The 27,731-nt window shown below is 49.8% G+C and overlaps 1 protein-coding gene across 1 annotated transcript in view; it reads left to right on the top strand.

Moving 5' to 3' along the window:
* The first annotated feature begins 11,984 nt into the window (after positions 1 to 11,984).
* POC1B (POC1 centriolar protein B) overlaps positions 11,985 to 27,731 on the top strand; it is a 178,355-nt gene continuing 162,608 nt past the window's right edge. Inside the window, exons 1-4 of the mRNA XM_075344790.1 lie at positions 11,985 to 12,047; positions 14,774 to 14,858; positions 16,449 to 16,620; positions 24,373 to 24,552. Of these exons, the coding sequence (XP_075200905.1) occupies positions 12,033 to 12,047; positions 14,774 to 14,858; positions 16,449 to 16,620; positions 24,373 to 24,552 (452 nt within the window). The 5' untranslated portion in view covers positions 11,985 to 12,032. The remainder of the gene's footprint in view (positions 12,048 to 14,773; positions 14,859 to 16,448; positions 16,621 to 24,372; positions 24,553 to 27,731) is intronic.

Raw genomic sequence — 27,731 nt, 5'->3', positions numbered from 1 at the left:
TCTCCCCTGTGCGTGCACGCTGGGGACAGCGGTACTTCGGGGAACACGTGGAGGACGGGACTATCAGCGGCGGCAGCAGAGAGAGATAAAAATCAATGTTTTCAGCTGCCAATGTCCATCCCCCTCTCGCTGCCGCCGCTGATAGTCCCGTCCTCCACATCATCTCCCCTGGGGACATCGGTACTTCGGGGAACACATGGAGGATGGGACGGGACCACTTGCCTGACCTCACTTCCTGACAAATCACCTGCGTTTTTGCTAGCAAAAACGCAGGTAAAATGCAGGTAAAATGCACCACTTTTGATTAGCATGCATTTTTCCTGCGTTTTTGATGCCCTCATTGATTTCAATGGGTGACAAATGTTGACAAAAACGCAGGAAAGAATGAACATGGTGCATTTTTTTTGTCACAAACTTTTGACAAAAAAAACGCTGACAAATAAACTGCAGTGTGCGCATGACAAATCTGACTTCTCATAGACTTTGCTGGGAAGTCAGATGTCAGAAAGTTCTGCTGACAAAACTGCAGCCAAAAAAGCAGCAAAAAAGCAGCAAAAAAAGCAGCGTGCACTAGGCGTTTTTTTCACGCTGCGTTTTTATGTGCGTTTTTGTCTAAAAAACGCACCCGCGGCTAAAAAAACACGGCAAAAACGCATGCGTTTTTGCCGCGATTTGGTGCGTTTTTTGCTGCGTTTTTTGCTGCGTTTTTGCTCACTGCGTTTTTAATCAGTGCACAATGCCATTAAAGATTGTTGATGAAAAAAAAAAAAAAAAGGTCTGATGTCATTTCCTTCTTCAAAATGTTCATTGTATGCAGGAGAGCAGAGCAGACAGCTGCAGAACTAGTGTATGCAGGAGAGCAGACAGCAGCTGCAGAACTACAAGTCTCAGCATCCTCCATTCACTAGTGTATGCAGGAGAGCAGACGGCAGCTGCAGAACTACAAGTCTCAGCATCCTCCATTCACTAGTGTATGCAGGAGAGCAGACAGCAGCTGCAGAACTACAAGTCTCAGCATCCTCCATTCACTAGTGTATGCAGGAGAGCAGACAGCAGCTGCAGAACTACAAGTTTCAGCATCCTCCATTCACTAGTGTATGCAGGAGAGCAGACAGCAGCTGCAGAACTACAAGTCTCAGCATCCTCCATTCACTAGTGTATGCAGGAGAGCAGGCAGCAGCTGCAGAACTACAAGTCTCAGCATCCTCCATTCACTAGTGTATGCAGGAGAGCAGACAGCAGCTGCAGAACTACAAGTCTCAGCATCCTCCATTCACTAGTGTATGCAGGAGAGCAGACAGCAGCTGCAGAACTACAAGTCTCAGCATCCTCCATTCACTAGTGTATGCAGGAGAGCAGACAGCAGCTGCAGAACTACAAGTCTCAGCATCCTCCATTCACTAGTGTATGCAGGAGAGCAGACAGCAGCTGCAGAACTACAAGTCTCAGCATCCTCCATTCACTAGTGTATGCAGGAGAGCAGACAGCAGCTGCAGAACTACAAGTCTCAGCATCCTCCATTCACTAGTGTATGCAGGAGAGCAGACAGCAGCTGCAGAACTACAAGTCTCAGCATCCTCCATTCACTAGTGTATGCAGGAGAGCAGACAGCAGCTGCAGAACTACAAGTCTCAGCATCCTCCATTCACTAGTGTATGCAGGAGAGCAGACAGAAGCTGCAGAACTACAAGGCTCAGCATCCTCCTTCCAGGACTGTATGCAGTTTTTTGCCCAAAAAGAAAAAAAAAATGACATGGGCTTCGCCATATTTTTGTATGCTAGCCAGGTACAGCAGGCGGGTACGGGCTGCCCCCAACCCCCAGCTGCCTATTTGTACCCGGCTGGGAACCAAAAATATAGAGAAGCCCTTTTTTTTAATTATTTCATGAAATAATTAAAAAAAAAAAAATGACGTGGGCTTCGCCTAATTTTTGAGTCCAGCCGGGTACAACTAGGCAGCTGGGGATTGGAATCCACAGTGCAGGGTGCCCATGCTTTCTGGGCACCCCCACTGCGAATTGCAGTCCGCAGCCACCCCAGAAAATGGCGCTTTCATAGAAGCGCCATCTTCTGGCGCTGTATCCAACTCTTCCAGCTGCCCTGAAGCCGGGTGGCTAGCCGGGTAATAATGGAGTTAGGGCTAGCTGTATATTATCAGCTGGCCCTAAGCCCGAAATTCATGGTGTCACGCCAATATTAGACATGGCCACCATGAATTTCTAGTAAAGATAAAAAAAAAACACAACACACAGAAAAATATTTTTATTAGAAATAAAACACAACACAATTAGTGACTCCATCTTTATTGAAATAAAGAACCCCCCTCCGCAGTAATCCTGGGTCAGGGTCCCGCGCCGTCCAATCAGGATCCAATATCATCTGATCGGTTTGCTGGAAGGCATACCGATCAGATGATGTCAGGTTAAACTACGTGAATCACATCACACATCAGCTGATTGTATAAAAGCCGATTAAACAATCAGCTGATGCATCAGTAGGAAAAAAAAAAAAAATAATACTCACTTATGTGCTGTGCTGATTACCGGCAGCTCCTGGAGCTATCGATTGGACAGGAGTCTGATCCCGTCCGATCGCTGCAAGAGCTGCCGGTAATCAGCTGATGAAGTCCCCTGACGGCAGGATCAGCTGATAGCCGGCCGGGCGCCCGCGTCACCGCGATCAGCTGATGCGTCAGGTGACTGCATCAGGTGATCCACCGCCAGGTCCTGCAAGCAAGGTCCTGCCCCGGGGAGACTGCACACAGAGCGGCGGGACCGGGAGGAGATGGGAGCGGGCATGGCACCGGGACACTGCGGACAGGTGAGTATATATGACATTTTTTTTTTTTCTACTGTTCACTTTGATTTTCGCCGCTGCCTCCACCTCCCGCCCAGACATGGCGCCGCACGGAGCTGACATGCACAGGACGGGAGGTGGAAGCAGCGGTGACGGTACCGGGAGGATTCACGCTTCTGTGTTTACCAACAGAAGGAATCCTCTTCCTGTACACGTCACTGTAGTACCCACCCCTTGCGTTTATAGCTGCGTTTTTAGTCATAGAAACGCGGCTATATGCATTTTTCATTGCGTTTTTAACATCTCATTGAATTCAATGGGTGAAAAACGCAGTGAAAAACGCAGAAATAATTGACATGCTGCGTTTTTGTGGTCAGCACAAAAACGCAGCTAAAAAAAACCGCTGTGTGCGGACAGCACTTATGAAAACCCATTGACATTGCTGGGGAAGCAATGTCACTGCGTTTTCAGCACAAAAACGCGGTAAAAAACGCCGCTAAAAACGCGGCAAAAACGCCTAGTGCGCACAAGGCCTTAGGCTATGTGCGCACTAGGCGTTTTTTTCACGCTGCGTTTTTATGTGCGTTTTTGTCTAAAAAACGCACCCGCGGCAAAAACGCATGCGTTTATGCCGCGATTTGGTGCGTTTTTTGCTGCGTTTTTACTCACTGCGTTTTTAATCAGTGCACAATGCCATTAAAGATTGTTGATGAAAAAAAAAAAGGTCTGATGTCATTTCCTTCTTCAAAATGTTCATTGTATGCAGGAGAGCAGACAGCTGCAGAACTAGTGTATGCAGGAGAGCAGACAGCAGCTGCAGAACTACAAGTCTCAGCATCCTCCATTCACTAGTGTATGCAGGAGAGCAGACAGCAGCTGCAGAACTACAAGTCTCAGCATCCTCCATTCACTAGTGTATGCAGGAGAGCAGACAGCAGCTGCAGAACTACAAGTCTCAGCATCCTCCATTCACTAGTGTATGCAGGAGAGCAGACAGCAGCTGCAGAACTACAAGTCTCAGCATCCTCCATTCACTAGTGTATGCAGGAGAGCAGACAGCAGCTGCAGAACTACAAGTCTCAGCATCCTCCATTCACTAGTGTATGCAGGAGAGCAGACAGAAGCTGCAGAACTACAAGGCTCAGCATCCTCCTTCCAGGACTGTATGCAGTTTTTTGCCCAAAAAGAAAAAAAAAATGACATGGGCTTCGCCATATTTTTGTATGCTAGCCGGGTACAGCAGGCAGGTACGGGCTGCCCCCAACCCCCAGCTGCCTATTTGTACCCGCCTGGGAGCCAAAAATATAGAGAAGCCCTTTTTTTAATTATTTCATGAAATAATTAAAAAAAAAAAAATGACGTGGGCTTCGCCTAATTTTTGAGTCCAGCCGGGTACAACTAGGCAGCTGGGGATTGGAATCCACAGTGCAGGGTGCCCATGCTTTCTGGGCACCCCCACTGCGAATTGCAGTCCGCAGCCACCCCAGAAAATGGCGCTTTCATAGAAGCGCCATCTTCTGGCGCTGTATCCAACTCTTCCAGCTGCCCTGAAGCCGGGTGGCTAGCCAGGTAATAATGGGGTTAGGGCTAGCTGTATATTATCAGCTAGCCCTAAGCCCGAAATTCATGGTGTCACGCCAATATTAGACATGGCCACCATGAATTTCTAGTACAGATAAAAAAAAACCACAACACACAGAAAAATATTTTTATTAGAAATAAAACACAACACAATTAGTGACTCCATCTTTATTGAAATAAAGAACCCCCCTCCGCAGTAATCCTGGGTTAGGGTCCCGCGCCGTCCAATCCGGATCCAATATCATCTGATCGGTTTGCTGGAAGGCATACCGATCAGATGATCTGTCAGGTTCAAGGATGTGAATCACATCACACATCAGCTGATTGTATAAAAGCCGATTATACAATCAGCTGATGCATCAGTAGAAAAAAAAAAAAATAATAATACTCACTTATGTGCTGTGCTGATTACCGGCAGCTTCTGGAGCGATCGATTGGACAGGAGTCTGATCCCGTCCGATCGCTGCAAGAGCTGCCGGTAATCAGCTGATGAAGTCCCCTGACGGCAGGATCAGCTGATAGCCGGCCGGGCGCCCGCGTCACCGCGATCAGCTGATGCGTCAGGTGACTGCATCAGGTGATCCACCGCCAGGTCCTGCAAGCAAGGTCCTGCCCCGGGGAGACTGCACACAGCCAGAGCGGCGGGACCGGGAGGAGCTGGGAGCGGGCATGGCACCGGGACACTGCGGACAGGTGAGTATATATGACATGACATTTTTTTTTCTACTGTTCACTTTGATTTTCGCCGCTGCCTCCACCTCCCGCCCAGACATGGCGCCGCACGGAGCTGACATGCACAGGACGGGAGGTGGAAGCAGCGGTGACAGTACCGGGAGGATTCACGCTTCTGTGTTTACCAACAGAAGGAATCCTCTTCCTGTACACGTCACTGTAGTACCCACCCCTTGCGTTTATATCTGCGTTTTTAGTCATAGAAACGCGGCTATATGCATTTTTCATTGCGTTTTTAACATCTCATTGAATTCAATGGGTGAAAAACGCAGTGAAAAACGCAGAAATAATTGACATGCTGCGTTTTTGTGGTCACCACAAAAACGCAGCTAAAAAAAAACGCTGTGTGCGGACAGCACTTATGAAAACCCATTGACATTGCTGGGGAAGCAATGTCACTGCGTTTTCAGCACAAAAACGAGGTAAAAAACGCCGCTAAAAACGCGGCAAAAACGCCTAGTGCGCACAAGGCCTTAGGCTCCTTTCACATTGCGTTTTTCCCTACATCCACAGGTCCCGTTGGAGCATCCGTCCGAACCGCCCCTCCCCCACTCTGCAAAGCGTGTTGCGGACGCATGCGGCCGGCAGGACCATTCACTGTAATGGAGCGCAGTGCATTAACATGTGCTCTGTTTTGTGCCATTTTTGCACATATACGTTTTCTGCAGACGGACACCCGAACGTAGTGGACTACGTTAGGGTGTCCGTCTGCAGAAAACGTATCTGTGAAAAAATGGCACAAAACACAGCACATGCTAACGCAGTGCGCTCCATTGCAGTGAATGGTCCTGCCGGCCGCATGCGTCCGCAACACGCTTTGCAGAGTGGGGGAGGGGCGGTTCGGACGGATCCTCCGACGGGACCTGTGGACGTAGGGAAAAACGCAATCCGAAAGGAGCCTTATAAACACAGGATTATACCTCTTTGAAGATAACCCAGGACCACAGCTGTACCAGTTTATTGAGATTGCCAGTTTTCTTTGGCAACAATGATGGACATATGAATGGTTGTATATAAACCATTTTGATACATTTTGTATGATGTTACTGACCCCTGAAAAACCCTGAAGAACTGTATTGGGGTTTTTTCTCTCCTTTAAACTTTGAGTCATAAAAATTAATTTGACTTCTGCCTATACTCTCTCGCTATATCATAATAGGTAAATTATACACAACTGGGGTTACGCATAAGATTTAACCAAGATCTTTGTGATCCAAATGGCTATATTATTATATTAATATTGTCCGTGGCTGTATTTAGAATTAAACTCCTTTAGATCTATAGTACCTAGTCAATCCATAGATAGTTCAGACTGGGGCTTTATCTAGTGAGTGGCTATTTTGCTATAGATACAGATCTACAGTACCTAATCTCTGGGGTCGTCCTCAGAATTAAACTCCATACATTGTGACTCGGACTTATGATAATTGACCTATAGTCGACTGTAAAACGTTTTCATCATAACTATAGCCCAACTGTGTCCTCCTTATTATCAAGATTGATGGGTATGATTCAGGTATAAGGCCATCCTTGGGAGAAATTTTATTATTGGTTCACTTGTTGGTGAAATTTTGCCTTTCATATCTGTGAAGTGTTTTAATATGTCACTTTTTCAAATAATAAAAATAAATGTTTTTATAACAGAAGTTTATTTGTGAGACTAGGATAATTACTTCTATGAAATTGTTTTGTGTGAGCTTTGCTGGAGGAACTGCCCTGCTCACAAAAGCAGAGACAAATCCTCACATCCGAGAAACCAAACACAGAACCAAATGGAATCAGCAGAAACACCCTTGAGTGCAATTTCAGCAATTAAGCACAGAAACTAGCAAACTTATCTGGAGTAGATTCAGGCATAGAATAAATGGGAGAAACTGAAGGGAAAACTGCCAGCCACCTTCAGAAGCAGCAGGAAAACAGTTATCACCGGCAGCCGCCAGGCACAAAATGCTCTCCTTAATACACTAGGCTAATCTGCAATAGGACTTCCTGGATTCCCAATTAACTCCAACACCTGTCTGAGTCAAAGATTCAAATTCCGCTTCATTACCATTCCTGGCCACCAGAGGGAGCTGCACACCAGCACCCACTCGGATGACATTCACAACAGTACCCCCCCTTGAGGAGGGATCACCAACCCCTCACCAGAGCCACCGGGTCTGTCAGGATGGGCATGATGAAAGGCACGAACCAATCTGTCAGCAGGAGCTCCACACCAGCACCCACTCGGATGACATTCACAACAGTGGCCATCACTAAAGTAGTAGACCTCCTGCCCACTAGTTCAGCAACCTGGGGGGGTGGAGCTAGACACCGGGGCGTAAGGCAACACACACACACTCACACAGTTATGCACAGACCAAGGAACAAGTGAGGCATGGGGAGAATACTGTCACTGGGGAGAGAGCTGCGCCATAGCTCCCTCAGGACTGAGCGCATTGAACAGGGTGCGGAACCCTAGGCTGGGTGGGTACTGAACATCCCACCAGCAGAATCCGTAGGGCAGAGGATTTCAAGTTTTCTGGCCCACACAAAGTGCCCAGGGCACAGCAGCATACTAGAGCCAAGAGCCGTCACTAAAGAGCGGCACCAGTGAAGGACTCACGCTGCCTGCCATACGGGACAGGACCGAAGCCAATACAAGGCAGAGGGTCACTGTGTGGCTTCAAGCCAAAGAGACTCATACACACATAGCACAGGGAGGAAAGACTGACAGAGAAAAGCACCACTTCTGACCTCCGAACTATCCGGAATCGGCTGGATCCCATGACGGCGGGATCCGGCACTCCAAAGGTGGTGACATCTCATTGAGTAAAGAACTTTTACTGCAACCTCTGTATCGTCCAATCCTTCCCGCGCCCTACTCTCACCATAGCTGCACAGCAGCCAGAGACTACTACTCCAAACCTCCCTGGGGCCTGAACTCTGCTTGTGGAGAGTGCACCAACCGAGCTGCTCTACCATCTGCCCCAGAGGATACCTCTCGCAGCGGCGGCTCCTATATTACCGCAGACCACAGGTGGTGTCACGAATTCAATCTCTACTCCCTTGTAAATAATCCATCTATCTTTATTGACACTGACGGGGTCACGGAACCGGGCCTGGCCCCTGTGACATCCTACCATCTACACCGGCCCGGTGACGAGTAACCCCCCAGACCTCGTGGGCCCGTCATGTCCAATCACAGTCGGTCCTGCCACTGCTAGGACTGTGACCGCAGCATCCAATCACAGGCAGTCCTGCTGCTGCTAGGACTGTGGTCTCAGCATCCAATCACAAGCGGTCATGATGCTGCTAGGACTGTGACCGTGGCATCCAATCACAGGCAATCCTGCCCTTGCTAGGACTGTGATTGCAGTATCCAATCACAGGAGGTTCGGCTTCTACTAGGGCTATGACCGCGGATACGCTAACGCCAGATCCAAGTGGTGACGGTGGGTGAGCATCGCTTCACTGGTAAAATTCTAATTTTGATGGGACAACCCTGCTAATCTTACACTGCGCACAATCACCTCTGCCCATCTCCACTACATGTTTGCCATGTTGTCTGCAGAACAGTCCTAAGAGCACTCTCAGGTTGCACTTCTGGAATATGATATTACTCAGAATCATGCACTGGGGAATAGTAATGTGTGATTGTGATGCCCTGGCCTTTCAGTTCGTCACAGGGTATTGTGCAACCTGCCCTTCTGCACAGTATCCACTCCTCCTTGGTTAAGGATCCTTGTCCTTTGGTGTTGCTAAAATCAGAGCCAGTCAAAACCCTAGGAACACTTTACACCACACCCACCAGCCACACCATTGGGGGCCTGAAGGGAATAGGGCTGCCCACTTGGGGGGTTGGTAGGGGAAAGTGAAAAAGTGAGAGTAGTTGTTGTGTGTTGGAGGAGAAAGAGAAAGGTGGTCAGCAGCAGGGCTCCTTGAGTCTACTAGGTGGCAGACGTTGGTCTGGGCCTGGTAGGAGCTGGAACCCCGGTCGCAGGGGATCGTGTCAAGGGGCACGGACTTGCCGAGGAGGGCAGCCGACGGCCTTGAGCCATCTCCGGGCAGGGGCCAGGGCACGACGGGGTACGCGGACTCTAGGCCGGGAAGTAGCTTCAAGCGTCCTGGTAATTTACCAGACGTGGGTGAAGTCTTCAAGATTCATCCCTCACCCGCTCCAAAATCAGGGTACCAGCGCACCGATGGGATAGGACTTTCCCAAACACAGTCCAGAAAATCCCAAGCGTGAACCCTGAGAGCAAGCTCAACTGTTAGCCATATGGGTGAGTGGGACCCGACTAGTTCCAGACTATAGGGTCCAAAAAGTGAACAAGGTGCAACGGAAAAGGCCACGGATCCAAGCGTGCTCCCTACCTGCTGCAGTGGTGCTCAGAACTCTGGTTTACAAGCTGTCGGTGTCATTGTTCTTGGACTGAGTACGCAGAGACCCTTCCTTTTCTCAACGGCACCCCCCTGCACCACCACCGGGCCCCGGGGCACAAACCCCCTACCCACGGAGGGGTTACAAACCTTGCTGCCATACCACCGCCACCAGGCTCCTCAATAGCAGCAGTGGTATTCCATCTTACCACGCACCATGGGTGGCGTCACAAACTTCTAACTCCCCTGTACATACCCCCCTTTTCAAACTCGAGTGACCGTGCGAACCCCCGGGTCCGGAGACCCCTCGAGCCACCACTGTTCCGGATCCGAGCAGCTCGGCCGCTGACACGGGGGCGGTACATGATTACCCCACTGGGACTTCACGAAGGTTAACTCATTAGCTTTCAAATACTTTGCTAACATCTATGCAACAAAGAGGTGAAATTAAAGGGAAGTTCAGCCCATCTGAGAACAGCATAACATGGAGTCAGAGACCCTGATTCCAGCGATGTGTCACTTACTGGGTTGCTTGCTACCATTTTGATAAAATCCCAGTTTTATCTACTGCAGACTAGCAGTTCTCGGAATGCTGAGATCTGTATACCCACAGTTTTCATATAATCACTGTATTATTTCCTGCAGATTGGACAGTTCACTGGGTGACCGTTGCCCGCTTCCGTGACCCTGGGGGTCGCTTTAAAAAGGGGGTTATTTACAAGGGATTGTTAAGAAAGTTTTTGTTGTGACACCACTTGTGAATTGCGGCTATTTTAGTGGAGCCATCGCTGCACAGTTTCTCACAGGGGCTGGTGTTAGTGGCAGCCTGGATGTTGGGCCCTCCTCAAGTAGGGCCAGGCCCCAGGGGATAGATGATGTTGTTGGGCGTGGAAAGAATGTAAGCCACACAAGGAATTGCAGTGTAACTGGTTTCTTTACTCACAGCGTTGTTATGGCTGGCAACCCGATGAAGGCTGGTCCTCACCACTGGTCCCCTTTGTTCCAGTGCTGGTGTGATGACCTCGTGACTGTCTTCCCCTGCACCTGCCTCTAGTTGGTGAGTCCCCGTGGCTTGGAGTGTCTGGGGGTCCCCTCCTGGTTGTCTTTTCAGTCTTTAGTCCGTACGGTGGGCAGTGTGAAACCTGTAGGTCCGGTGTTCCATTCTGGTCCCTGGTTCTCCCGTCACTGCTGGTGTCCTGGACTGTACGGTCAGTGAGGTCCTGGATGGGGACCCTCACTGTGCAGATTTTATCATGTCTGCCTGGAGCGTTTGCCTGACCTAGGATTCTGTACCCCGTCGGTGCTATGGTTCCAGGAGTACTCCACCGAACTCCACCAGCAACCACTCGCCTGGGCCCTCAGGTCACGTTACACTCTACTGTCAGTACGGTTACATCCGTGTCCTCTCACTTCCACTAACTGACTGTCTGACCCCTCCCCGCTGATTGTCGTCTAGTGGACTGGATCGGCTCCACCCCTAGGTGGCCATCCATTGGGTCCGACCATAGCCTGTCACCATTCTTTGGGAATGGGGAAAAACAGGGATTAGATTGAATGTTTTGCTGTTACCGGCACTGGGTCTTCTAGGTCCCTGGGGATAGGCCCTGCATCCTGGTTAGGATGCAGTGCCTTCTAGCTCCTGATGGCTTCAGGGGTGCTACAAACCCCATCCACAGCACTGATTGGCAGCTTTTCGCTTATACACAGTGTGCAGACACAGCTGCCAATCAGTGGTGGGGACAGAGTTATACAGAGCTCATGAATATGGAGGACTACCTGGCAAAAGGTTTACTAGTCCTCTGGTGATAATCTCCTGTTGTTAAAACAAGGATTTGATCAAAACTACACTAAGCATCCCAGTAAGTGACACATCGCTGGAATCAGGGTCTCTGCCTCTACATCATATTTTCAGATTAGGTGGCAAAAATCTGGTGACAGATTCCCTTTACAGAACAACCAAAACTCTTTATTTTGTCCTGTAACCACAGTCTATTACATCATTTGTTCTGTCCAACATGAACTGTATGGGCCTGGGTCGGTGCACGTGGGAGAATTCTGCTGTATGTAGAAATGGGGCCTCTGGCAGCTCCACACCAGGCAGCCGTGTCAGTGTGCGGGGAATTTGTCCAGTATATTGATGCTAGTGTGGGCCGGGCACACGGCCGCTGTCAGTTCAGTGCCTGTTCATGGAGCGGACACTTCTCACACCATGAATGAATGGAGCTGTGGTGGGGTCTCCTCATGCCTCTGCTCCGCCTCAGAACATGGCACCTAGCCTGATAAACAGCAGGGACCTTCATGTAGTGGGACCTTTGTGTGGAGACCTCTGCTCCGTGGACAGCTCGCGCTACGCACGCATCATCTCCTGTTACTATAACAACAGTGCCCTCCCCGGTAAACACTGTACACATTCTCTACAACACAACACCTAGACTCTTCCGCTTCCTAGCTAACACAGGACCGCCCCCTACAAGCCGCGACCAATCAAGGAGTTTGATGACGTCATCAGCGCTAATCATCACTGAGCCTGAGGATTGGTCGCTTTGAATGTTTTGCGCTCCATGGCGTCGGTGCTGGTGAGATCCTGACAGCTGCGCTGTGTATACCCCGCTTCATGGTACTCCCCACTGTAGCGTCAGGGTGATGGTGGGACCCCGCAGTGCGTAATGTGATTGTGCGGGACATCGGGAGCCTAAAGGGTTATTTAATGACAGCTGAGATAGCTATCTGTACAGCGGTTCTGTAGAACCTGCCCCTGCTGTGTGTACGATGTGCCCCTGCTGTGTGCACGATGTGCCCCGGCTGTGTGTACGATGTGCCCCGGCTGTGTGTACGATGTGACCCGGCTGTGTGTATGATGTGACCCGGCTGTGTGTATGATGTGACCCTGCTGTGTGTATGATGTGACCCGGCTGTGTGTATGATGTGACCCTGCTGTGTGTATGATGTGACCCTGCTGTGTGTATGATGTGACCCGGCTGTGTGTATGATGTGACCCTGCTGTGTGTATGATGTGACCCTGCTGTGTGTATGATGTGACCCGGCTGTATGTATGATGTGACCCGGCTGTATGTATGATGTGACCCGGCTGTATGTATGATGTGACCCGGCTGTATGTATGATGTGACCCGGCTGTGTGTAGTACTTGCCCTGCTGTATGTATGATGTGACCCGGCTGTATGTAGGACCTGCCCTGCTGTATGCATGATGTAATCCAACTGTGTGTATGACCTGCCCTGCTATATGTATGATGTGACCTGGCTGTATGTATGATGTGACCTGGCTGTATGTATGATGTGACCCGGCTGTATGTAGGACCTGCCCTGCTGTATGCATGATGTGATTCGGCTGTGTGTAGTACTTGCCCTGCTGTATATATGATGTGACCCTGCTGTGTGTACGATGTGACCTGGCTGTATGTAGGACCTGCCCTGCTGTATGCATGATGTAATCCAACTGTGTGTATGACCTGCCCTGCTATATGTATGATGTGACCTGGCTGTATGTATGATGTGACCTGGCTGTATGTATGATGTGACCCGGCTGTATGTAGGACCTGCCCTGCTGTATGTATGATGTGATTCGGCTGTGTGTAGTACTTGCCCTGCTGTATATATGATGTGACCCTGCTGTGTGTACGATGTGACCTGGCTGTATGTAGGACCTGCCCTGCTGTATGTATGATGTGATCTGGCTGTATGTAGGATCTGCCCTGCTGTATGTAGGATGTGATCTAGCTTTTGTTGTATATAAGACCTGACCCAACTATATGATGTATGCATAATGTTACCCGGCTGTATGTTGTATGCGGGACCTGACCCGGCTGTATGTTGTATGCGGGACCTGACCCGGCTGTATGTTGTATGCGGGACCTGACCCGGCTGTATGTTGTATGCGGGACCTGACCCGGCTGTATGTTGTATGCGGGACCTGACCCGGCTGTATGTTGTATGCGGGACCGGACCCGGCTGTATGTTGTATGCGGGACCGGACCCGGCTGTATGTTGTATGCGGGACCGGACCCGGCTGTATGTTGTATGCGGGACCGGACCCGGCTGTATGTTGTATGCGGGACCGGACCCGGCTGTATGTTGTATGCGGGACCGGACCCGGCTGTATGTTGTATGCGGGACCGGACCCGGCTGTATGTTGTATGCGGGACCTGACTTGGCTGTATACGGGACCTGACCCGGCTGTATGTTGTATGCGGGACCTGACTGGGCTGTATGTTGTATGCGGGACCTGACTGGGCTATATATTGTATGCGGGACCTGACTGGGCTATATATTGTATGCGGGACCTGACCCGGCTGTATGCGGGACCTGACCCGGCTGTATGCGGGACCTGACCCGGCTGTATGCGGGACCTGACCCGGCTGTATGCGGGACCTGACCCGGCTGTATGCGGGACCTGACCCGGCTGTATGCGGGACCTGACCCGGCTGTATGTTGTATGCGGGACCTGACCCGGCTGTATGTTGTATGCGGGACCGGACCCGGCTGTATGTTGTATGCGGGACCTGACCCGGCTGTATGTTGTATGCGGGACCTGACCCGGCTGTATGCGGGACCTGACCCGGCTGTATGTTGTATGCGGGACCTGACTGGGCTGTATATTGTATGCGGGACCTGACCCGGCTGTATGTCGTATGCGGGACCTGACTGGGCTGTGTATTGTATGCGGGACCTGACTAGGCTGTATACGGGACCTGACAAGGCTGTATATTGTATGCGGGACCTGACTAGGCTGTATACGGGACCTGACTGGGCTGTATGTTGTATGCGGGACCTGACTGGGCTGTATATTGTATGCGGGACCTGACTGGGCTGTATGTTGTATGCGGGACCTGACTGGGCTGTATATTGTATGCGGGACCTGACTGGGCTGTATATTGTATGCGGGACCTGACTGGGCTGTATATTGTATGCGGGACCTGACTGGGCTGTATATTGTATGCGGGACCTGACTGGGCTGTATATTGTATGCGGGACCTGACTGGGCTGTATATTGTATGCGGGAACTGACTGGGCTGTATATTGTATGCGGGACCTGACTGGGCTGTATGTCGTATGCGGGACCTGACTGGGCTGTGTATTGTATGCGGGACCTGACAAGGCTGTATACGGGACCTGACAAGGCTGTATGTTATTACATAGATATTTGATAATGGATCAGACCCATCATGCTATCAGAATATTAATTTTCATCACTGAGAGAAACTTTCTTCTCTTGAGCCCCACTGTATAATTTTGTAACTATACCCATAATATTTATATTTGATTATGCATTTTTGCTTGAACAGGAGGATCCGGCCCTGAAGCGCCACTTCAAAGGACATAAAGATGCCGTCACCTGTGTCGACTTCAGTCCGGACAACAAACAACTTGGTATTTATCTCGTAAATTATTTTATACTATGGGTTTGGCTAGGGGTGGACTGTTAGTTTTTTGGAAAAGGTCCAGAAGGCAGTCTAGCTTCATGGCGCCACAAGAGGCTTTAAAGTACTAGCAGCATGCACGTTTTGCTAAGGGCACTGTTCTCTGAGACTGCAGGGTGGTCAGTCACCTAGGCAACGAGCTGTAAACTATAACATTTTAAATCCCTACTTTCTTGAGAACTTAGAGATTTTTAAGAGGATGTTAATTGCAGAGCTGCTTGTTTTTACAAGTGCCTTGCAATGAAGCCTATTACAGAACTTGAAGCAACCCTATGAAGTAAGGCTAGTTTCACACTTGCGTTGGACGGGATCCGTTGCTATCCGCAGCATTGAGGAATTACGGTAACCGTTACAGGAAACCGTTATATGCCTCATAGAAACGGATGGTCTTGAATTGCATCCGCCCTGCAGCGCATCAGTTGTTTTGACGCTGACCGTCAGTGAGCGTTGGGCGGATGGAACGCTGCATGTAACGTTTTTTTGAGCAGCGGAAACCTTTATTTTTCACTGCGCATGCTCTTTTTTTTTTTTTTTTTTTTTTTTATCACAAACTTTATTTTATTTCTCGGTGGCCGAACGTTCAGCTGAGCGCTCGGCCGCCGGCATGTCAGGGCGCTCAGCTGATCCGCCGGCATGTCAGGGCGCTCAGCTGATCCGCCAGCATGTCAGGGCGCTCAGCTGATCCGCCAGCATGTCAGGGCGCTCAGCTGATCCGCCGGCATGTCAGGGCGCTCAGCTGAGCGCTCGGCCGCCGGCATGTCAGGGCGCTCAGCTGATCCGCCGGCATGTCAGGGCGCTCAGCTGATCCGCCGGCATGTCAGGGCGCTCAGCTGATCCGCCGGCATGTCAGGGCGCTCAGCTGATCCGCCGGCATGTCAGGGCGCTCAGCTGATCCGCCGGCATGTCAGGGCGCTCAGCTGAGCGCTCGGCCGCCGGCTATTAAGAGCTATCAGCTGATCGTTCACAATAGTCTGCTGCCGGTAAACTGTAAGAAGAAAAGAGAAAAAAGGTTTCCGTTATTTTGTACGATCCGTAGCATTGCGTTGTGCCACTATATGCAATGCATCCGTTGCATGCGTCATACAACGCAATGCTACGGATCCCGTCCAACGCAAGTGTGAAACTAGCCTAAGTGTACATCCGTGTTTGGAATCCTAGTTTTTTATTTTTAAAATAATTCTTGGTAATAGCAAGCATGGAAAAGAAGATATTCTGAGAAGTGATATATCATTCGTCAGTTATCAGAATCTCATTATTTGTTATGCTCACTATTGCTAAAACTACGGTCATCTCTTCATGTGTAAATTTGGGACATTTAGAGTATGTGCACATATTCTGGATTTGCAGCAGAAAGCTCTTCTGCAAATCTTGATGTGTTGGCAGAAAAACACTGTAAAAATTTTGTCAAAATCTTTTTGTTGCAGATTTTTCCCCACTCGTTAAAGAGAATCTGTCAGCAGGTTTTTCTTTGTAGTTTGAAAACAGCATGCTGTAGGGGTTTTCCTGTATTTTCTCATGCAACACTTGTATATATTTCCAGCATCCTCCGCTGCTGATGCCTGTGTCATGGTCTGGAATTTCAAGCCTCAATCCCGGGCTTTCAGGTTTATAGGGCACCGAGAGGTTGTGACCAGCGTTCAGTTTTCTCCCACTGGACATCTGCTGGCGTCTGCTGCCAAAGACAGGACCGTTAGACTCTGGACCCCGAACATGTAAGGCCTGGATAGAATTGAAGCATTTGTTTTCACTGTTATTAATTGTATTCTTTGGGCTTGTATACTGTACTGTATCAGGCAGGGTGTGAGTACATTTCCAGCCTAAGGCTATGTGCGCATGTTGTGTATTTGCATGCAGTTACGCTGCGATCTGCACTGCAGCGTAACTGCATGCGTCCTGCGTCCCCAGCACAATCTATGAAGATTATGCAGGAGACGTGCGCACGTGGCGTATTAGAGCGCAGCACTTCAGCTGACATACCTTTATTAGTCAGATTGGATGTATAGTCTTTGAAATACAGGCAGTTAAAGTACTGAAACGTACAGCTTTTTGACTGGCAGCAGCTGCTGAATAGCTAATATATGGGCCGGGTTTTCTTATCTATTCCCGCCCCTGCCTGCTGCCTGGCCTCTGTAGATGCTAGACTGTATGGGCTCCTTCCAGGTATGAGTCATTTCTGTCACGTGATGGGAGTGTGTTAGAAATGCAGCCCATGCAGTTTAACATTTACAGAGGCCAGGCAGCAGACAGGGGCAGGAATAGATGGCAAAACCCCACCCACATATTAGCTATTCAGCAGCTGCTGCCAATCAAAAAGATATATATTTCTGTAACTTTCCTTGCTTGTATTTCAGAAACTATACAGCCAATCTATAAAGTAAAAGTATGTATAGAATCAGCCTGATAGCACCAGTATAGCACTGGCTTTAATTTATATAGGAAAATCCTGGTGGTTGGTTCACTTTAAGGGATGCCCATAGTGGTGCTATTATACTGATTTAGTACATGCGTTCTATGAAGAGATCCGCAGCTTTATTATTTATGTAAATCCTCATTAGACGTTTTGATCTAGATGCCTTCAAGACTGTGGTAGGGTCTTGGGCTTTGCCACCGCCCCTCCACTGCCTTTGATGTCTTTATCCTCTTATTTGTATTTCGTGCAGACCTAGGCAGTGCTTGCACAGATTGATATAGCTCTGGACTTCAGTAAAATGGCGTCAGCTGCGGTTCACATGCAAAATGAACTCCCAGTGGTCTCCATTTGGCAGAGATGGAAATGTGTGCATGCACCGGTACCAGCACCATTTTCATGAATACTGACGAGATCTATCTGCGCAAGCACCGCCTGCGACTAGCATGGTGGCAATGTCAAATTTAAATAAGGAAGAGGCTAAAGACAGCAGAGTTTGTGGTGGCAGAGCGGAAGACCCTATCTACAGTTCCACCCCAAAAACAGCGGATTTCTTCACAGAATGTATATATTATATCAGTATAACAGTCCATTATGGGCATACCTTTATTTTAATATGCATAACTCCTTAGTCTTCTTGCTCCTGCTCTCCTGTGTGTAACCGAGGTGCAGGCCTTTAGTACAGGGCATGCAAGCTATTGGACAGTGGCAGTAACATTGCTTGCTGGGAAGCAAGAGAAAGGAAATTCCAACACTTATGGTGCTGGCAGAATGCTGGTGAGGAGGCGTTGTCCCTACAAAGAATGGATGACATTGGGAAAGTCCCTGGGTGTATTAGACTGGTATGTGTACCAAAAGCAGTTTCAATGGGGGATGAGTACAGCAAGATTACAGTATTTAAAAAAAAAAAAAAAAAAAAGTATTTCTTTGTCGCTCCTAATTGGGAGACCCAGACAATTGGGTGTATAGCTACTGCCTCCGGAGGCCACACAAAGTATTACACTTAAAAGTGTAAAGCCCCTCCCCTTCTGCCTATACACCCCCCATGGGATCACGGGCTCCTCAGTTTTCAAGCTTTGTGCGAAGGAGGTCAGACATCCACGCATAGCTCCACTGTTTAGTCAGCAGCAGCTGCTGACTATGTCGGATGGAAGAAAAGAGGACCCATACTAGGGTCCCCAGCATGCTCCCTTCTCACCCCACTTTTGTCGGCGGTGTTTGTTAAGGTTGAGGTGCCCATTGCGGGTACGGAGGCTGGAGCCCACATGCTGCATCCTTCCCCATCCCCCTTAGGGCTCTGGGTGAAGTGGGATTTTACCGGTCTCCAGGCACTGAGACCGTACTCCATCCACAGCCCCTGGGGAATCTGCTGGATATGGAGCGGAGTATCGTCAGGGACAGGGCCCTGCTACGTCAAGGTACTCCGTGTCCCCGTACAGACCGCGCGCAGACACACTGCAGCATGGCTGGGTGTGTTAGTGCGCCGGGGACAACAGCGCTGCGCGCTTGTGCCACACTAACTACAGCTTGCTGAGGGAGTTATTGTATTGGGAACTGCCGCGCCGGCCGCTGCTGACAGTTTTACACTGCGGCGCGGCTGGGACTTGTGGTGCGCCGGGGACTTCCGCGCTGGCCGTGCATGTTTGACGGCCGCGCTTATTACTAGAGTCCCCGGCTTTTGCGGCCTAGTTTCGTTTCGTTCCCGCCCCCAGGCCTGCCAGTCAGGGGAAGGGCGGGACGCTGTACAGAACGTCAGCGCCGAGGGCTGGAGTCTACTTTACATACTCCAGCCCTCACACTGGGCACAGTGGGACGCCAGTTTCCCGCACTTTGTCTGAGGGACGCCCACGGTCCGCCCCTCTTCACAGAACGCCGGCAGCCATTCCTGTGTGCAGTCTGAGCTGGAGAGGGGAGACAAGTTCTGGGAGACCCAGGCACGGGATTCTGGCGACCACACACCCGCTTTTGAGCGGGCGGTAAGCGGCACCTCCGGTGCTGACCCCACTAGTGCCGAAGTGTACAATTGTATTTTTATGCTTGCATGCTATACATTGCACTGTACGGTCGCTGGTGATTCTTGGCTATACACCCTCCTAGATTGCTCAGAGGAGACAACAGCATGTCGTCCGCAAAAAGCAAGGGTGCCAAGGCACAGGCTTTCTATGCTGCTTGTACCGCATGTGAGGCTATTCTACCGGAAGGTTCCACTGACCCCCATTGTGTGCAATGCTCGGCCCCTGTGGCACTTGCTCGGCCGGGGCCTCTGCTAGAGGTGACCCAGGGAGAACCACCTGTGAATACTGTCCAGGTGACGGGGACAGAGTTTGCAGTTTTTGCTGATAGATTGTCTGTGACTATGACTAAAATTCTAGAAACTTTGCAGTCTAGACCAGTAACTCAGACCATGGGCACGGTTGAATCACTGCTCCCTGGTCCCCCTCAGTTGGAACAGCTCCGGGCTCCGGGGGTGTCCCATGCATCCCAGTGTGACGGCTCTGACACGGACGACAGTCCCAGACAGCCTAAGCGAGCTCGCTATGAGCGGCCCTCTACTTCATCACACTGGTCAGGGTCCCAGCAGGAGGACTCTCTGTGTGATGAGGCGGAGGTAGCTGATCAGGATTCTGATCCTGAGACCGCTCTTAATCTGGATACACCTGATGGTGACGCCATAGTGAATGATCTTATCGCGTCCATCAATAGAATGTTGGATATTTCTCCCCCAGCTCCTCCAGTGGAGGAGTCAGCTTCACAGCAGGAGAAATTCCATTTCAGGTATCCCAAGCGTAAATTGAGTACTTTTCTGGACCACTCTGACTTTAGAGAGTCAGTCCAGAAACACCACGCTTATCCAGATAAGCGTTTCTCCAAACGGCTTAAGGATACACGTTATCCCTTTCCCCCTGACGTGGTTAAAGGCTGGACCCGGTGTCCCAAGGTGGATCCTCCAATCTCCAGGCTTGCGGCTAGATCCATAGTTGCAGTGGAGGATGGGGCTGCACTTAAAGATGCCACTGACAGACAGATGGAGCTCTGGTTGAAATCCATCTATGAAGCTATCGGCGCGTCGTTTGCTCCTGCATTCGCAGCCGTATGGGCACTCCAAGCTATTTCAGCTGGTCTTACACAGATTGACACGGTCACACGTACATCTGTTCCGCAGGTGGCATCCTTAACCTCTCAAATGTCTGCATTTGCGTCTTACGCGATTAATGCGGTTCTGGACTCTACGAGCCGTACGGCAGTGGCGTCCGCCAACTCCGTGGTTTTACGCAGAGCCTTGTGGTTAAGGGAATGGAAGGCAGATTCTGCTTCCAAAAAGTGCTTAACCAGTTTGCCATTTTCTGGTGACCGACTGTTTGGTGAGCGTTTGGACGAAATCATTAAACAGTCCAAGGGTAAGGATTCATCCTTACCTCAGCCCAGACAAAACAAACCCCAACAGAGGATGGGACAGTCGGGGTTTCGGTCCTTTCGAGGCTCGGGCAGGTCCCAATTCTCCTCGTCCAAAAGGACTCAAAAGGATCAGAGGAGCTCAGATTCTTGGCGGGCTCAGTCACGCCCAAAAAAAGACAGCCGGAAGACCCGCTACCAAGGCGGCTTCCTCATGACTTTCGGCCTCCTCTCTCCGCATCCTCGGTCGGTGGCAGGCTCTCCCGCTTTGGCGACATTTGGCTGCCACAGGTCCAAGACCGTTGGGTGAGAGACATTCTGTCCCACGGGTACAGGATAGAGTTCAGTTCTCGTCCTCCAACTCGATTCTTCAGAACGTCTCCGCCTCCCGACCGAGCCGATGCTCTTCTGCAGGCGGTGTGCTCTCTAAAGGCAGAAGGAGTGGTGATCCCTGTTCCTCTTCAGGAGCAAGGTCACGGTTTTTACTCCAATTTGTTTGTGGTACCAAAAAAGGACGGGTCTTTCCGTCCCGTTCTGGACCTAAAACTTCTCAACAAGCACGTGAAAACCAGACGGTTCCGGATGGAATCCCTCCGCTCCGTCATCGCCGCAATGTCTCAAGGAGATTTCCTAGCATCAATAGACATCAAGGATGCTTATCTCCACGTACCGATTGCTCCAGAGCATCAGCGTTTTCTACGCTTCGTTATAGGAGACGAACACCTGCAGTTCGTAGCCCTGCCTTTTGGTCTGGCGACAGCCCCACGGGTCTTCACCAAGGTCATGGCAGCAGTAATTGCAGTCCTGCACTCTCAGGGACACTCTGTGATCCCTTACTTAGACGATCTGCTTGTCAAGGCGCCCTCTCAAGAGGCATGCCAACACAGCCTGAACGTTGCGCTGGAGACTCTCCAGAGTTTCGGGTGGATCATCAACTTTTCCAAGTCAAATCTAACCCCGACCCAATCGCTAACATATCTTGGCATGGAGTTTCATACTCTCTCAGCGATAGTGAAGCTTCCGCTGGTCAAACAGCGTTCACTACAGACAGGGGTGCAATCTCTCCTTCAAGGCCAGTCACACCCCTTGAGACGCCTCATGCACTTCCTAGGGAAGATGGTAGCAGCAATGGAGGCAGTCCCTTTCGCGCAGTTTCATCTGCGTCCACTACAATGGGACATTCTCCGCCAATGGGACGGGAAGTCGAAGTCCCTCGACAGGAACGTCTCCCTTTCTCAGGCGGCCAAGGAATCCCTTCGGTGGTGGCTTCTTCCCACCTCATTGTCAACAGGAAAGTCCTTCCTTCCCCCATCCTGGGCGGTGGTCACGACAGACGCAAGTCTATCAGGGTGGGGAGCAGTTTTTCTCCATCACAGGGCTCAAGGTACGTGGACTCAGCAAGAGTCCACCCTTCAGATCAATGTTCTGGAAATCAGAGCAGTGTATCTTGCCCTTCAAGCCTTCCAGCAGTGGCTGGAAGGCAAGCAGATCCGAATTCAGTCGGACAACTCCACAGCGGTGGCATACATCAACCACCAAGGAGGAACACGCAGTCGGCAAGCCTTCCAGGAAGTCCGGCGGATTCTGACGTGGGTGGAAGACACGGCATCCACCATATCCGCAGTTCACATCCCAGGCGTGGACAACTGGGAAGCAGACTTCCTCAGTCGCCAGGGTATGGACGCAGGGGAATGGTCTCTTCACCCGGACGTGTTTCAGGAGATCTGTCGCCGCTGGGGGATGCCGGACGTCGACCTAATGGCGTCTCGGCACAACAACAAGGTCCCGGTTTTCATGGCACGGTCTCACGATCACCGAGCTCTGGCGGCAGACGCCTTAGTTCAAGATTGGTCGCAGTTCCGGCTTCCTTATGTGTTCCCACCTCTGGCACTGTTGCCCAGAGTGCTGCGCAAGATCAGGTCCGACTGCCGCCGCGCCATCCTCGTCGCTCCAGACTGGCCAAGGAGGTCGTGGTACCCGGATCTGTGGCACCTCGCGGTAGGCGACCGACCAGACTTGCTGTCTCAAGGGCCGTTTTTCCATCAGAATTCTGCGGCCCTGAACCTGACTGTGTGGCCATTGAGTCCTGGATCCTAGCGTGTTCAGGATTATCTCAAGAGGTCATTGCCACCATGAGACAGGCTAGAAAACCAACCTCCGCCAAGATATACCACAGGACGTGGAAGATATTCTTATCTTGGTGCTCTGCTCAGGGAGTTTCTCCCTGGCCATTTGCATTGCCTACTTTTCTTTCCTTCCTGCAATCCGGTTTGGAAAAAGGTTTGTCGCTCGGCTCCCTCAAGGGACAAGTCTCAGCGCTATCTGTATTTTTTCAGAAGCGCCTAGCACGACTTCCTCAGGTACGCACGTTCCTGCAAGGGGTTTGTCATATCGTCCCTCCTTACAAGCGGCCGTTAGAGCCCTGGGATCTCAACAGGGTTCTACTTGCTCTCCAGAAGCCGCCTTTCGAGCCTATGAGGGATGTTTCCCTTTCTCGCCTTTCACAGAAAGTGGCTTTTCTAGTAGCGGTCACGTCTCTTCGGAGAGTGTCCGAGCTAGCAGCGCTGTCATGCAAATCTCCCTTCCTGGTGATTCACCAGGACAAGGTGGTTCTGCGCCCGATTCCGGAGTTTCTCCCTAAGGTGGTATCCCCCTTTCATCTCAATCAGGATATCTCCTTGCCTTCTTTGTGTCCTCATCCAGTTCATCAATGTGAAAAGGATTTGCATTTGTTGGATCTGGTGAGAGCACTCAGAATCTACATTTCCCGCACGGCGCCCCTGCGCCGCTCGGATGCGCTCTTTGTCCTTGTCGCTGGTCAGCGTAAAGGGTCGCAAGCTTCCAAATCCACCCTGGCTCGGTGGATCAAGGAACCAATTCTTGAAGCCTACCGTTCTGCTGGGCTTCCGGTTCCCTCAGGGCTGAAGGCCCATTCTACCAGAGCCGTGGGTGCGTCCTGGGCATTACGGCACCAGGCTACGGCTCAGCAGGTGTGCCAGGCGGCTACCTGGTCGAGTCTGCACACTTTTACCAAACATTATCAGGTGCATACCTACGCTTCGGCGGACGCCAGCCTAGGTAGACAAGTCCTTCAGGCGGCGGTTGCCCACCTGTAGGAAAGGGCTGTTTTACGGTCCTATCACGAGGGGTTATTTTACCCACCCAGGGACTGCTTTTGGACGTCCCAATTGTCTGGGTCTCCCAATTAGGAGCGACAAAGAAGAAGGGAATTTTGTTTACTTACCGTAAATTCCTTTTCTTCTAGCTCCAATTGGGAGACCCAACACCCGCCCTGTTTTCTTGGGGATTTTTGTTTTTTCGGGTACACATGTTGTTCATGTTGAATGGTTTCGGTTCTCCGATGTTTCTTCGGATTGAATTTGTTCTTAAACCAGTTATTGGCTTTCCTCCTTCTTGCTTTTGCACTAAAACTGAGGAGCCCGTGATCCCACGGGGGGTGTATAGGCAGAAGGGGAGGGGCTTTACACTTTTAAGTGTAATACTTTGTGTGGCCTCCGGAGGCAGTAGCTATACACCCAATTGTCTGGGTCTCCCAATTGGAGCTAGAAGAAAAGGAATTTACGGTAAGTAAACAAAATTCCCTTCATTTGAAGAGCAATTTCTGAGTGTATCTGTATATTAATTTTTCATTTTATTATTTCAGCAAAGGAGAGTCCACCATATTTAAGGCACACACTGCTTCAGTGCGAAGCGTTGACTTTTCACACGATGGCCAGTGCCTGCTCACTGCGTCTGACGACAAGACCATTAAAGCATGGAGCGTCCATCATCAGCGATTTATTTTCTCCCTTACCCAACATACAAACTGGGTTCGATGTGCAAGGTATGTAGGTATATGGTAGCAGAATTTGACTTTCAGTCACCAAAGGCATCTACATCTCTTTTCTTGGGCCAAATACCAGGTCTTCGACATTAAAAGGGAACATCTAGGGCTTAGAAATGATGACCTATCCATGGGTTATTAACATCAAATCCGTGCGGTTTGGCCGCCCCATGATCAGCTGTTTGCGCTGGATTTACCTACTGTACACCATGTAGTGACACATCTTGAGACCTGCAGCACAGCCCTCATTCATTTCTATTGGACCTGATCTTCAGCATATGGGAACGGCTACTGCAAAGTGTAAATGGACCTGCACTGTTCCGGCTTTGTACACTTTGTATGTTTTGCCTAATATGATATAGATCACTAAAGCTGGATTTACAATGGTAGATTGCTGTAAAAGTGTTTCTAGGAATACTTGATTCCTAATAGACGGGCGATGTAAATCGGGTGCCAATCAAGCAATGAATAAGTAAACTGCTTGTTAGGTGCAATATGCACCCAGAACCACGAGCAGTTCTGTGTGTATATTTTCCCCCTCGCCCATGACAGCACCACCTGAACTTAAGGGTGCTGTCATGGGCTCATGAAAATCCCGTTACCGGTAAGTAACTAAAACTTTCTAATCCCTGCCTTACTGTCCCTGTATACAGGTCTTTAGAAAAAATATTTCTGAAGATCGTTTATCATATGCTAATGAGCTAGGGGACTAGTCACAAGGGTGTGAGTTCCCTTGGCTAGTTTGCCCCCTTAGCATATTAGTACACCCCTGTGGGCTTACTAACGTGCTCATGAATGCGCAGCCACGCCGCTCATACCTTAGTTTTAATGGTGGCCGGCGGAGGATGGATACACACTGCTCGTGATCCAGAGTCCCTGGACTTCCGGTCATGCGCACTATATCTCACTTAAACCTGGCATCAATTTAGTGCACATGACAGGTAGTGCTGAGGACTCCGGATCATGCGCACTGCACATCCATCCTCCGCTGGCCGCCATGAAGAGTGAGGTATGTGTGACGAAGTTGCGCATTCATTAGCATGTTAGTACTCCTACAGGGGCGTGCTATCATGCTATGTGGGCCCACTAGCCAGGAGAAGTAACGCCCTTGTGACTAGTCCCCTCGCTCATTAGCATACCGTAAAAGATCTTTAGAAATACTTTTTCTATAGATCCCTTTATCTATACTAGTGTAGACAGGGACAGTTAGGCAGGGATTAGCAATATGCACCCAGAACTGCTCGTGGTTCTGGGTGGACATTGCACCTGACAGGTTCCCTTTAAGCTTGCTTAATAATCATCATACTCCGCAGGGCATTGATCTATGTAAGCAGAACATGTGCTGACAAAAACAATGGTAGTATATACGGCCAGAGCGACCCATCACTGATTGTTCTTTGCTCATAGGGAATGTGACCAACCTGTCAATAGAGGCTATTAAATGACTGCCAAACATCAAACATTACCCAATTGGCGGTCATTCAGTGGATCAAGTCAGGGGGTATAAAATCGCTTTAAGTTTTGGACAACCCTTATATAGAATGTGTTTTCCATATGTGATAAGCACTGGAGCCTTCACTGATCAGAAGATAAAAGGATCACCTATTTTTCCAAACATAAAGGAAACCTGTCATGTCAAAAATATTGCTATTAACCTGCTAATATGGGGTTAAAATCCAGATTAATAGCATTCTAAAGTTGACTGGCCGCCACACTGAAAACACGTTCACCGGGGGAAATCTCCTTCTTTTCTCCCAGCAGCCTCCAGCTTTCAGTCATAGAGGTGTGGTTGAAGCAGTTTCTGTCACAACTCTGTATAGAGAGCCGCAGCTGTAACCATATCTCATTCTGACTGACAGCCAGCGATCTACTGCTGAGTCGAATATGACAGTCAGTGTTGGGAAGTGTTTACAGCCACCGGTCACTATGTCCTGAGCAGTGACTGAAAGCCAGAGGCTGCCCGAAGAAAAAAAGTTTATTTCCTCCAGGCAGCCAGGCTTTTCGTGTGGTGGTTGGCAGATTAACAGTCTTTAGGGACATGACAGGTTCCCTTTAAAGGGATTTTTGTGGTCACAGGTTGTTCTCTTGATGTTGCTTGTTACACATCTACACCCAAAAGTGTAGCGGAGAGAGAGTGATGTAGGAGCAATCACTCGCATGAACACATTTTCAGTAGCGGACAGCATTGTCTTGGGGAATTCCAGCACTGTCAATGAGAAGAGGGGGAATCTGAGGTAGGCAATGGGTAGGCAAATGCCAAAGGGGTGGAACGGTGCACTGAGGGGCTCGGCCATACCAAGGGTGCACCAAGCGCTATAATTTGCATGTATGAATAAAGTTGTTTTTAAAAAACGAAGCAAGCTAATTGTAATAATTTTCTGGCACTTTACTGCAGTCTATGAAAATGTCCACCATTATTCCTATTTAGAGCACCATACCAGCGTTATTTAGTTATGGCTCCTGCGCTGTACCCCTGTGATCGCTGTTGGGTCTCCGTTTGATGTTACAGGCGGGACCTGGCTCTCACTGCCCAGAGTGGATCCAGCACCACTCCTGGCAGTTTAACCCCCTGAATGCTGGGATCAGTGTGATTGAAGCACTCAGGGAGGCAGGGAGAATGATCGCTTACCTCTCTCTGGTGGTCTGGTCCTTGTAATGTGATCACAGGGACCCGATCGCTGCCATTGTAACCCTGGATCGTCACCATTACGACCCCGGGTTACTGAGCTTATGGAGAGCCTCACACACCATGCTGTATGCATATTGTGTGATTCAAAGTGCTGCCCTATAATCCGCTGTAGTGATAAAACATTGCAGGGCATTATAGAAACGCAGTAAAAAAATGCAGAACAAATTGACATGCTGCTTCTTACTTCAGCAACAAATTTGCAAGGAAAAACGAAGCGTGAGCACAGCAAGTCAGGATTCTCATAGACTTTGCTGGGATGCTTTTTCCTTGCTTTTATTGATTAAAAAAGCTAGGGAAACGCTAGAAAAAAAACACACAAAAAGCCACGTGGACACATAGCCTTATACTCACCGTCCAATGTCTTCACCTTTTTTCAGCGCTGCTCCAGTCCCGTGGCGCAGTCTTGTGCCCGTAACGTTGCAAGCTCTCAATACAAGTCTATGAGAACCAGAACAAGGCTCTTATAGACCTACATTGATTTGTGATCTCC

This window comes from Anomaloglossus baeobatrachus, chromosome 4 (genome assembly GCF_048569485.1).
Source record: "Anomaloglossus baeobatrachus isolate aAnoBae1 chromosome 4, aAnoBae1.hap1, whole genome shotgun sequence".
In the NCBI taxonomy this organism is placed as follows: Eukaryota; Metazoa; Chordata; class Amphibia; order Anura; family Aromobatidae; genus Anomaloglossus; species Anomaloglossus baeobatrachus.
Note: the sequence above shows the minus strand (reverse complement) of the source record. Positions and strands in the feature narration are given on the sequence as shown.